Source organism: Lathyrus oleraceus, chromosome 4 (genome assembly GCF_024323335.1).
Source record: "Lathyrus oleraceus cultivar Zhongwan6 chromosome 4, CAAS_Psat_ZW6_1.0, whole genome shotgun sequence".
Taxonomy (NCBI): Eukaryota; Viridiplantae; Streptophyta; class Magnoliopsida; order Fabales; family Fabaceae; genus Lathyrus; species Lathyrus oleraceus.
Genome location: NC_066582.1, coordinates 414241605 through 414254080, shown reverse-complemented (window position 1 = coordinate 414254080; position 12476 = coordinate 414241605). Strand labels below are relative to the sequence as shown.

Here is a 12476-nt window from a genome sequence, read left to right as displayed (position 1 = left end):
GATGATGATGAAAAGAAATACAATTATGATTGGAAATCCAAAAATATCCTAATCTCCTCATTAGGTCTAGATGAATACTATCGTGTATCCCATTGTCCTACTGCTAAGGCCATGTGGGATTCACTACAAATTGCCCATGAGGGGACAAATGATGTTAAATTGGCTAGAATCAATACACTAACACAAGAGTTTGATCTCTTTTTCATGGAGCAAGGGGAAACCATTGCCGACATGCAAAAGAGATTCACTCATCTCATCAATCGATTACACTCACTTGGTAGGCCTGTTTCCAATGATATTGCTACTAATAAGATCTTAAGATGTCTCAACAGGGAATGGCAGCCGAAAGTGACCGCCATCAAAGAGGCAAATGATGTTACCACTTTGGACTTGACAACATTGTTCGGTAAACTACAAGAGCACGAACAAGTTCTCTTAAGCCTGGAACAACACGAAAAGAAAGACAAAGCAAACGTGAGTGAAAAGAAATCAATAGCTCTAAAGACTTCCTCCTCAAAGTCTCAAGCAAAAGAGCAAAGTGATTATTCATCGAGTGACGAAGAAGAAGAGGACAAGAGTGAAGATATGGGGCTGTTCGTCAAACGCTACAACCGTTACGTGAGAAAGAACGGCATCCAACATTCCGAGAAGAACTTGGTAAACTTCCGGAAGCAATCTAGGTTCTCTAAAAATGATGACTCAAAAGGAAAAACAACTAGAGGGTCGTGCTATAAGTGTGGAAAGCCGGGTCACTACAAACCGGACTGTCCGATGAACAAAAAGACAAAAGAAAAAGATTCATACAAATCACACAAGAAACCATCAAAGCCAAGGAGAGCATACATCGCTTGGGAAAGCGATAGCGACTCCTCCGATGATGAAAGTTCTAGTGATGAAGATGAAAATGCAAATCTATGTCTTTCTGCTCATCAAAAGAACAAAAAGAAACAGGTACGACATGCTAAATATGAAAAATCCTCTAGTATGTCTCATCATGAATTGCAAACTGCTTTTGATACTTTACACTATGAAGCAAAAGAAGCCTTTAAAAGGCTTGCCTCAAATAAGAATTTTTTTTTTCATTTGGAACATAAAATTCAAGAATCCGAACGGAAACTTGAGGCACTTAAAGCTTCTATAGTGGAAAGCACAAAAACAAGTTATGAGGACCTTAAAAGTAGAATGATGAACTTTGGGTGTGATACTTGTTACATTTGGCAAGGTGAAGTAAGAAACCTAAAAGCCAAACTTGACAAGGCTCTTGAGCCCAAGATTACTTTTGCTATCGACAAATCTAATTTTCGAAAAAGTATGGTTAATCCATATCAAAAATATAAATATGTTATAAAAGATGAAGATAGCAAAAGCAATCCAAATGTAACTTTCTCTTGTCTCTATTGTTGCAAGAAAGGCCATTCCATTGCTAAATGTAGATTTAAGAGGTTTTTAGTTCCTAAAGGCATTTATCAATGGATGCCCAAATGCAACCATTTCGTTCCTCACCACTCAGGACCCAATAAGCAATTGGGTACCTTCTCTTGTTAATTATCTTGTCACAGGTACAATGCCTCGAGACTACCGAGAGAAGATGGGTTCTCGACAGTGGATGCTCAAGGCACATGTCAGGTGACATATCTCTCTTCATTGACTTTGTGGCTAAGAAGAAGGGATATGTAACTTATGGTGACAACAACCGTGGAGCAATACTTGGTAAAGGTAGTGTAGGTAATCCCTCCTCTACTACTATTTCTGATGTTTTGCTTGTCGAAGGTCTTAAACACAATCTACTTAGCATCAGTCAATTATGTGACAAAGGATACAATGTATCGTTTTCAAAAGATTGTTGCAAAATTGTACATAATGATGATAAGAAGAGCATGTTTAATGGTCTTCGTGTGAACAATGTCTATATGCTTGACTTAAATGAAGTATCGTTAACAAGTGACAAATGCCTTGTAACAATGAGTGAAGATTCATGGTTATGGCATAGGCGTTTAGCACATGTTAACTTTGACTTACTCAACAAAGTAGTCTCAAAAGATCTAGTCCTAGGTCTCCCCAAAATTAAGTTCACCAAGGATCACCTTTGTGATGCTTGTCAAAAAGGGAAGCAAACGAGGATCTCTTTTAAATCCAAAAATATCGTTTCAACAACGAGACCTCTCGAGCTTCTCCATATGGATTTATTTGGGCCATCTAGGATTAAAAGTCTAGGAGGAAACTATTACGGTTTCGTAATAGTGGACGACTTTTCTCGATTTTGTTGGACTATTTTCTTAGTAAGTAAGAGTGACACATTCGTCGCCTTTGAACGATTTGCTAAGCTTTCCCAAAATAAACTAAATACAAACATTGTTGCAATTAGAAGCGATCATGGAGGTGAGTTTGAAAATCACTTATTTGAAGAATATTGCGGTAACCATGGTATTGATCATAACTTCTCCGCTCCACGTACTCCTCAACAAAATGGGGTTGTGGAGCGTAAAAATCGAATTTTGGAAGAATTGGGAAGAACAATGATCAATGAAAGTGGCTTACCGAAATATTTTTGGGATGACGCCATTAGTACGGCTTGTTACGTTCTGAATAGGGTGCTCATTCTCCCCATTCTAAACAAAACACCGTATGAACTTTTAAAAGGACGAAAGCCAAATGTTTCTCACTTACATGTCTTTGGTTGCAAATGTTTTGTATTGAACAATGGAAAGGAAAACTTAGGGAAATTCGATTCCAAGGCCGACGAAGGTATCTTCCTCGGATACTCTCAATCTAGCAAAGCATATAGAATATACAACAAGCGATTACTTACTGTAGAAGAGTCTGTACATGTCACTTTTGATGAATCCAATCCGAGAAATGTCGGAAAGGGTAGTGTTTTTCATGGTGCAGGTACATCTACCGAAGACATACTCAAAGGTGGCGAGCCGGGGATTGATCAACCCGACATAGTCAAAATTGAGGAGGACAAAGATGTACACCATGAGGAAACCGAGGTAGTTCATCCGCCTTCAAACGGTGATCTTCCTCAAGCTTGGAAGTCTTCCAAAGACCATCCAATAGACAACATTCTCGGGGACATCTCAAAGGGTGTAACAACTCGATCTAAGCTAAGTAACTTCTGTTATCACTTCGCCTTCGTTTCGCAGATGGAACCTAAAAACCCTAAAGAAGCCCTACTCGATGAACATTGGTTTTTATCAATGCAGGAGGAACTTAATCAGTTCACCAGAAATGAGGTTTGGGACCTCGTCCCTCCTCCGCGAGATCATCGAGTAATCGGCACCCGATGGGTGTTTAGGAACAAGCTGGACGAAAACAGGGTAATAACCCGTAATAAGGCGCGTTTAGTCGCGCAAGGGTATAACCAAGAGGAAGGCATCGAATATGAGGAAACTTATGCGCCGGTTGCCCGACTCGAGGCTATACGCCTTCTCCTTGCTTTCGCTTGTGCGAAAGACTTTAAGCTATTCCAAATGGATGTCAAGAGTGCGTTCCTTAACGGTCACATAAATGAAGAGGTTTATGTCGCACAACCTCCGGGTTTCGAATCCCATGAGTATCCTGATCATGTTTATAAACTAAAAAGAGCTTTGTATGGCCTCAAACAAGCTCCTAGAGCTTGGTATGAGAGACTAAGCAAATTCTTACTCGATCAAAAATACTCAAGAGGAAAGGTTGACACAACCCTCTTCATTAAACGTCAAGGAAAGCACTTGATATTAGTGCAAATTTATGTAGATGATATCATATTTGGATCTACTGACATGAATCTTGTGAGAGAGTTTTCTGACCTTATGCAGGGCGAATTCGAGATGAGTATGATGGGGGAGCTCACATACTTTCTCGGTCTGCAAATCAAACAGCTCAAAGAAGGAACTTTCGTGAGCCAGACAAAGTACTGTTTGGACCTTATCAAGAGATTTGACATGGCAAAAGTTAAGGCCATAGACACCCCCATGCCTACGTGTACAAACTTGAACAAAGATGAAGACGGTAAGGAAGTAGATGTAAAACGGTATAGAGGTATGATTGGTTCACTCCTTTATCTTACTGCTTCTCGTCCCGATATTATGTTTAGCGTATGCATGTGCGCAAGATATCAATCATGTCCCAAGGAATCCCATTTAAAAGCCGTCAAACGAATACTTCGATACCTATCCGGTACTCCGAAGTATGGACTATGGTATTCCAAAGGTAATGATTGTTCATTGGTAGGTTTTTCCGATTCCGACTTTGCCGGTTGCAAATCGAATAGGAAGAGCACCAGTGGCACTTGTCACTTATTTTCAAACTCTTTGGTCAGTTGGCATAGCAAGAAACAGGTTTCTGTTGCGTTGACAACCGCCGAAGCGGAATACGTTGCCGCCGGTAGTTGTTGTGCCCAAATCCTATGGATTAAGCAACAACTATTGGATTTTAACCTCAAACTTGAACGGATTCCCATTTTTTGTGACAATACAAGTGCCATTAACCTAACCAAGAATCCTGTGCTACATTCTCGCACCAAACATATCGAAATACGACACCACTTTCTTCGGGATCATGTAGAGAAAGGTGACATTGTGTTTGAACATGTCAATACTGAAAATCAACTAGCGGACATTTTCACAAAGCCGCTAGCCACTGAACCTTTCTTTCATATCCGCCGAGAACTTGGCATTCTCGATATTTCGGAACGGGAACTATAGTCTGCTGTTTTACCTTATTCCATATAAGACTTTAATCCTGTACTTCTAACAAATCTATGTTGTTGTAAGCACAATTCTACCGTTCACTAAGTCACTCCGGCATTAAGGTGATACTGTTCCTCTCTTTCTCTCTCTGCAAAATCTCATGACTACAATAGTTATATCTCATAATGATGTTGTTTATATATATATATATATATATATATATATATATATATATATATATATATATATATATATATATGATCTCTCTCTTTGGATGTTTATTGATGTATGCTGTGTTAATTATGCATCAAACCTGTCATCGCATGTGGCAAATAGTGAAAAATTGAAATTTGGACTGTATGAGTCGACCGCAGCAGGGCTATGGTCGACGCAAGCTAAAATAATTTCTGCATTTTCTCAAAAACCAAACAGTATGCGTCGACGCATACAGGGCTATGGTCGACGCATCGCTCGAAAATTTCGTTTTTCTGCAGAAAAATTTAAATCGTTTTTTCATGCATTCCCATTCAAAAATCATCATTAAGTGTGCATTTACATTCCATCACCTTTCAAACTACCCACTACTTTGTAACTTGCATCTACCTAGTGGCTATTGTTCCTTGATCTTCCATCTTCCCAAAACCCTAACCTTTCCACTATAAATTGGGAGAAACCTCTACCTAGCAGAATCACTCTCAAAACCCTTCTTAAACCTTCTCTCTATACCCAAACACTCTGTTTCAAACTTGCTCAAATGGCTTCCTCATCACGCAGACCTTCCGGCAAGAGATCCCGAGAATCATCTGCCGCATCTCTACCCATATCTGTTGTATCACTCGTTCCACCCGCTCGCGTCGAAGTCTTCAACAGAGACATCAGCAAAAGAGGCGTTGTGCAACAACATGCGTTCTACAAACTTACCGCTGAACGCATGCACCTTCCTGAAGTCCTGGCTCTGCTGCAGCATCAGGGCTTTATCAACTTCTTGGAATGTAATACCAAATACAGTGAAGACCTTGTTCGAGTGTTCTATGCCGGCCTTCATGACAACTTTCGCGGGCACAAGTTTCACTCTAGAATTGGTCCGACAAAGGTACCGCTTAAATCAAATATCTGGAACCAATATTTTGATATGTCTGTTGATGATGCTGGAAACCCTCTACCTGAGGTAACTGACTCTCACCACATAGATGGCTATGAGTTTAAGAGTGCATTGAATAACATGCTGAGACGACCCTATACTGATCAGTTTGTGAACAGTGACGCGTTCCCACGAACTGTCACTGCCGGCAAGCTGAAAGCCGGAGAAAGGATTCTTCAGTGGGTTGTCTCACGAATCCTGCGACCAAAGAAGGGCGGACTCTCCAGAGTCGAACCGGCCGAGGTTCATCTGATTTACATTCTGAAAAATAAGATAAAAATCAACTGGCCGTACTACATTGCCAGTAGAATGTTTGGGCTACGTGACTCCGGACGAGGAACGGCTCTTGCCTACGGATCCTTCATTCAAGAGGTCCTGACTGCAGCCAACGTTAATCATTCGTCTTTCCCGTACACTTCCATCTCATCTGACAAAGAGTTCAGCACAAAAACTATGTCTATGATGGGATATCTTTGGTGCAATGAGCGGAGAATGTATAAGTTTATTCGAAGAGCAAATGTTCCTGCAGATGATGACAATGATGAAAGCGAAGAACAAGAAGATGAAGAAGAAAATGAAGAAGAAGAAGCCAGGCACGATTTTGATCACAATGGTGGAGATGATAGTCCTCCACCCGTTGACACTCATGACTACTCCGGCTCGGCTTGGGTTCAACAGTCGCATATAAATGAAGAAGATGTTCCACGCTGGGGTGGCTGGGGTGAATGGCAACATAAGGGCTGGTCAACTCAACGTCAATTTTACCAGCCGTATTACCAAGATGAGGAAGAATCTCCTCCGTCCCCTCCACAGCAAGCAGATTCTTCATAACTGTTGGATATGATGCGCAATATGCAGATCGCTCAACAGTCCTTCATGCAAGCTCAAGATGAGCGCTATGCTCATATCAACGAGCAAATTCAAGCCCAAAATGAGCGTCTCGACTCCTTCTCTACAAGCATGAATGACCGGTTTGCAACCTTTTCGGCTTCATTTGAACTTCAAGAAAAGTCGATCGACGAGAGTCTCAAGCATTTGAACGGTGTCACCGAATACCTATCATCTCTGGCTGACCCTTACAAAAACCCGGGCATTTGTTATCATCCAGGACACCGCCACTAGGACATAGACATTCACATGCATTTTGTAATTTGATTGTTATTTTGAATGTATTTCTATGTTTTACTTGTTCTTAATCAATGACTATTGCTCAGAAATGACATTGGTGTGTTATTATTATATGTTTATGTTCTTTCCTGTGAAATTTCCTTGTTATCTTGAATAATCGCTCTGTCTCTCTTTTTGATGTTGTCAAAGGGGGAGAAAAGTGCACAAAGCAGGCAGACAAAAATGCCCACAACTAACAGTAGCTTTCTGCAGATAGCCTTAGATTACAAAAGAAAGGGGGAGTGTGGAAAATGTGTCAATACCGCATGCTGTTTGTCACGTTGATTTATACAGGTTGTCATCATCAAAAAGGGGGAGTATGTAAAGACAAAGAGTCATACAACATACGATCGCAAGTTTCGATGATGACAAAAGACCATCATGCACGTCTACAAACAAATGAAACACATTACCCACCATATCCTTTTCTACGTTTGTCTAAACCTATTATAATAATCAAAAACATATGTGGACAAAGTGTGATCATGACGAAATGCATGAAAATCACAAAACACAGTTTTATGCAGATTTGAAAGCCTTGAGTCGACCATAGGGGTCAGCGCAAAGCTCAGCAGAACTGAGATTGGTCAGCGCATGCTTCTTTGCATCGACCATAAGGGTCGGCGCATAACTCACGGGTTAGCGCAAAAATCCCTTGAGTCGACCAGAAGTCAGCGCATAGCATAATGATGCTATCCTGGGTCAGCACATGGAACCATGGGTCGACCATAGGGGTCGGCGCATCACTCACGGCTCAGCGCACGCCGACCTATGGTCGACCGCTCGTGCGTAAACTCAGTTTTCTGAGTTATTTCCACTGTTTGAAATTCTGTTATTTTTAATTGGTTTTGTCAGTTACTATATATAGAAGTTAAAACACTTTTATTAACCAACATTTGCTAATTTGAGTTCAAGTGTTCAAGGAAACAAGAAAGAGTGAAAAAGGTGTCCAAGACTCATCATCTTCATCTTCAACATTTCACAACTCATCATCTGCAAACAATTACTTTTGATGTGGTTCGTGATCGAGTAAAGGTGATAAGGTTCGAAGCTGTGATCGAAGAATCCAGTTCGGGTTGAAGCTTGTGGCAGGTTCTTTCTTGAATAAAACCGTTAGGGTTTTGTCCTCCAATACGGGTTTGTGTTTGGGGGTTTTTGCACGAATCGCTTCATCAATATTCAGCCGAGCGAAGGTGATTGAGAAGAGGAAGTCTTCATCAGTCTAGTAGCGGATTTGGTGACATTGAAGTGAAGGATTCGGGTTCGACTCGTTGTGTTTGAGATCAGTCGGGCCGAGGGTTTGAAGAATGGAAGATTCTTCAACAAAGGGGCTGGAATCGGAGGTCTAGCATCAACGATCGAAGGTCTTGATTCATCTTGAATAAAGGAGCAAGGATAGGAAGCATCATTCAACACATTGGAAGTTCTGTTGTTTACATGCTTTGCAATCCTTGTATAAACGATTAAATTTCACAGGTGATATCTAATTAATCATCTCAATTCTATTTTTAGAATTGAGGGCAGACGTACCCCGAAGCGAGGACGGCGGGGGAACTGCCTCATCAAATCTCTGTCTTCTTTAATTTTCTGCATAAGTGCTTTTCAGCTTAAAAATTAAGTGATTTTAGTTTAAGCAAGTTTACCAAACGTTGATATAAGTTGAGTAAGAGATTAAAACTGCTGTTTGAATACAAAGTACAATAGTATATTGTACTAGATAAATTTGAATTACTAACTCAACTCAAATATCTCTTGGAGTGTATGCACACCAAGTGTTTGTGAATTTGCATAAGCCAAAGTTGTCTTAAGTTTGCACTCAGTTTAATTTGGTATTTTGGATCATTGGAACTAGGCTTACTAGTTAGTGAAAAATATCAATTGAGTGTGCAAATAGTGTAGTGATTTGTATTTCATTTTATCTCTAATCCATTAGCTTAACGCATATCCGGTTTTCCAATAACGGTTCGTTTTAGACTAAAATTTTTCTCGGCTGCTTCTGCACTTAAATCAAATTTTCAAAACCAATTTTCCTTCAAATTGGCAGCGCCGACTCAAGTTTTTAATTGGGATCTATTCAACCCCCCTTCTAGATTCGTGCCATAGTCTAACAATTTGTTATTGTGAACTTTTTGGTTTTTCGAGTCGATTTTGGACCAACGCTCAAAGTTGGTTTTTTAACTACTTATTTATAAGATCTTAAGTGACGTACTACGATCCTAATTTTACAATCTTTCACATACCGTCTGATTCTAATTAAGATCTTGTGCTTGAGTACCATGACCCTCACACATTAGTTTTCTTGAGCTTAAACTAAATGACTGTATTTGAGTAATTCTATGGTTACCAAAAATAAATTATTAAGATTCTTCCTATATTGAGACTTTTATTATGAATGAAATTAATGAAGTTAGCAAGAGTTAGATATTTTTGAGCAAGTCCTCGCCGCAGTCAATTTGGATAAAATTATAGTCTATTGCACGTGCACACGGTTATACACGTGTTTTCCACAGTTGAATAAGGCAAGAAATCAAAGAGAACCATGGACCATAGACCACTTTTGGTCTTTAAGGCATTCTCGTTAATAATGATGAAACATAAGGGTAATTATTTAACAACACACTCTATAAATTCATCTCAAAAGCAAAACAAAATATTCAACTTTCTTCTTCACAATTTTTTTCTCTTCTTCTTAATTCTGTTCATACATTTTTGAAACCTTTCTTTGTGAAGATATAAGATGAGTATTGTGTATACTCATGCTCAAAACTATTCTGAATTTGAGTCAAGCCTTGGTTTCTTCAATCAAGAAACTTTCAGAAATGATAATCAGCAATATTATTCTCCCTCCACAAGTTCAGAGATGGAAACAATGTTTACCAACTCTCATCATTTGGCAGTGAAACAAGAAGAAAATGAACCCTTTTCATCACACTACAATGGTTACTCTTCTTATGCATCATCTTTAAATCCGATGATTTGCCAAACTCAGCAGAATCAAGGATTGCCTAATGACTTTGATGCTTCATTTAGTGCTGTGAGTTCTTTCGATTCGGAGAATTATATCTCCGAAACTAACATTGATTCTTCTACTAAGAATTGCTCCAATCTCATTAGGCACAAGAGTTCCCCTGCTGAGTTTTTCTCCAACTATCCACTTCATAATGCTTCTATGAATTTCTCATCTACACAAATTATTGAAAATGATGAACATGAAGCTCTTCGACCAAATTGTATTACAAGTAGAAACATTGGAAAAAGTTACATGCCTAGCTTCACTACTGACTGTTGGGATAGTTCTACGCTCAAGGCCCAAAAAACATCCACTATCAATGGTGAAATCATGTTTTCCACTTCAAATGCTTTGGAAACTCAGGTACATAAAACAAAACTGTGTGATTTTTTATTAAATGTATGTTCAACATGTGTTAGTGTCGTATTATAACACAAACACCGACATTTATGATTACGTATAATTACTTTTATTGTATAAATTTAGTATCTATATATTGGTGTGTTCGGTTGGCGTCAAAGTCCGATTCATTGTTGATAAGGAAAATTTATGTTACTAGGAATTAGACTTTGGATACCAAAAACTTGGTCTGAGCCACCATTTGAGTCTGCCAAGCTCTTCTACAAAGATGACTAGTATGGACAAGTTTTTTCACATTCAAGGATCTGTTCCATGCAAAATTCGCGCCAAAAGAGGCTTTGCCACTCATCCAAGAAGCATTGCAGAGAGGGTAAAATTCTAACCTTGTTAATAATCACAAGTCATATAAACACATTTGTCTCAATTTAATGAGCTTCTTCATTTGTTATATTGATGTGCATATTGCAGGAAAGAAGAATAAGAATTAGTGCAAGAATCAAGAAATTGCAAGACCTTTTCCCAAATTCAGATAAGGTAATATAACTTTTATATTAGATTCAGAACCGTTTTATTAAATTTTTGGAGGATTTTGTGCGGTAGTCTGTCTTGCACGTCGTCAAAGACCGTCCAGTTGAACCGGTGACAATGAAGTTTGATATGCAATTTGATGACTTATTTCTTTCTTGTAATTCTGTGTTGGCAGCAAAGCAGCACAGCAGATATGTTGGATGTAGCAGTTAACTACATTAAAGACCTTAGGAAACAACTTAAGGTAACTAGACTAATACAAAACATTTTTATATTTTTTCAATTTGTAGATGTTAAATGTTAATTATGATAAACAGAACATAGTGCTACAATAAATCTAAACTGTCTTATCGTGTATTTTTATTTTTCATATGCAGATATTATCAGAAACTAAGGCAAAATGCAGTTGTACAAGTAATTAGAAGAAATGTTCAGATCTTATGCCTGATTTTGATTCTTGTAGATAACAAAAGGAAGGAAGCATTTGTTTTTAATTTATAATTTTGTTTTGCCTAAATAATGGCAAGTGTGAGTATTATAATTTGGTAAATTTTAGGTCCGGCTAAATATCTTCAGTTTTGTTTTTAAAATTTTAGATTTTGCTAAATATCTTCAGTTTTGTTTTTTCATATTCTCTCTACTTCTTTTCCTTTCTTTTCTTGGCAAAAGAGTCTATAACACGGGTGTTTGCAGCGCACTTTGTACGAGTTTGATACTAAAAATCATATAAATTGTATGAGAAAAAAGCAAGCGGTTTAGTTTCGTTAAGTTGACTTTTAAAAATAAAATCAAACCAAATCAATACGGTTTTATTCGACTCGGTTGGTTCGATTTTTTTTTTTAAAATTATTGAGTCATACATAAACATATAGAGGACAGCATAATTTTGTGTTTAGTCATTTATACTTAAACACAAAGAATATAAGCGAGGAGAGATTAGATAAGAAGAGGTGAGATGTATTTGGCAAAGAATGTGATACTACTAGAAAAGATTTGAGAAGACTGAAACTGAAACCCTAAGTTTAAGGAAGAGAAAATCGTTTGTAATCGTAAGACTAAGGCATAATAAATTTGAATTTGGATTCGATATGGGTTAAGTAAAGTTTGGGTTGTAACAAAATGCAATTCGATTCAGTTTGGTTCGATTTACAAAATACAAACCGCAAATCGAATCGAATTAGACGTTTTGTTAAAAAATAACTCAAACACATTCGAACCAAATGCAATTTTAAATGGTTTCAGTTTGGTTAAGTTTGTGGTTTTCTATTGAACCGGTCTAGTTTTGAACACCCATAAACATATTTTTCAACATTAATTAATATTGGTTGTAATTTATATACGTTTTACTCCCACACAATTTTATTGAGCTCATTGTATTACATTGTACACCTACACCGTATTTTACTGTTCACCAATATAATGAACATTAAAATATTATAAAAATATATTATTTTAAAAAATATTTTTAAAAATATATTTATTATCTGAACGTTTATTAATCAATTTTATAATTTGTATTAACCAACTTTGGTGATTATTCAAAATTATTTTTAATATTTAAACGTTTATTAACCAATTTCATAGCTTCATTAATCAA

The 12476-nt window shown here is 37.8% G+C and overlaps 1 protein-coding gene across 1 annotated transcript; it reads left to right on the top strand.

The window, feature by feature from the left end:
* Positions 1-9582: 9582 nt before the first annotated feature.
* Positions 9583-11508, top strand: LOC127075772 (transcription factor bHLH130). The gene is made up of 5 exons (XM_051017242.1): positions 9583-10354; positions 10551-10721; positions 10820-10885; positions 11055-11123; positions 11257-11508. Exons 1-5 carry the CDS (start codon positions 9719-9721, stop codon positions 11299-11301), a joined length of 987 nt encoding a protein of 328 aa, XP_050873199.1. The 5' UTR covers positions 9583-9718; the 3' UTR covers positions 11302-11508.
* Positions 11509-12476: the final 968 nt, after the last annotated feature.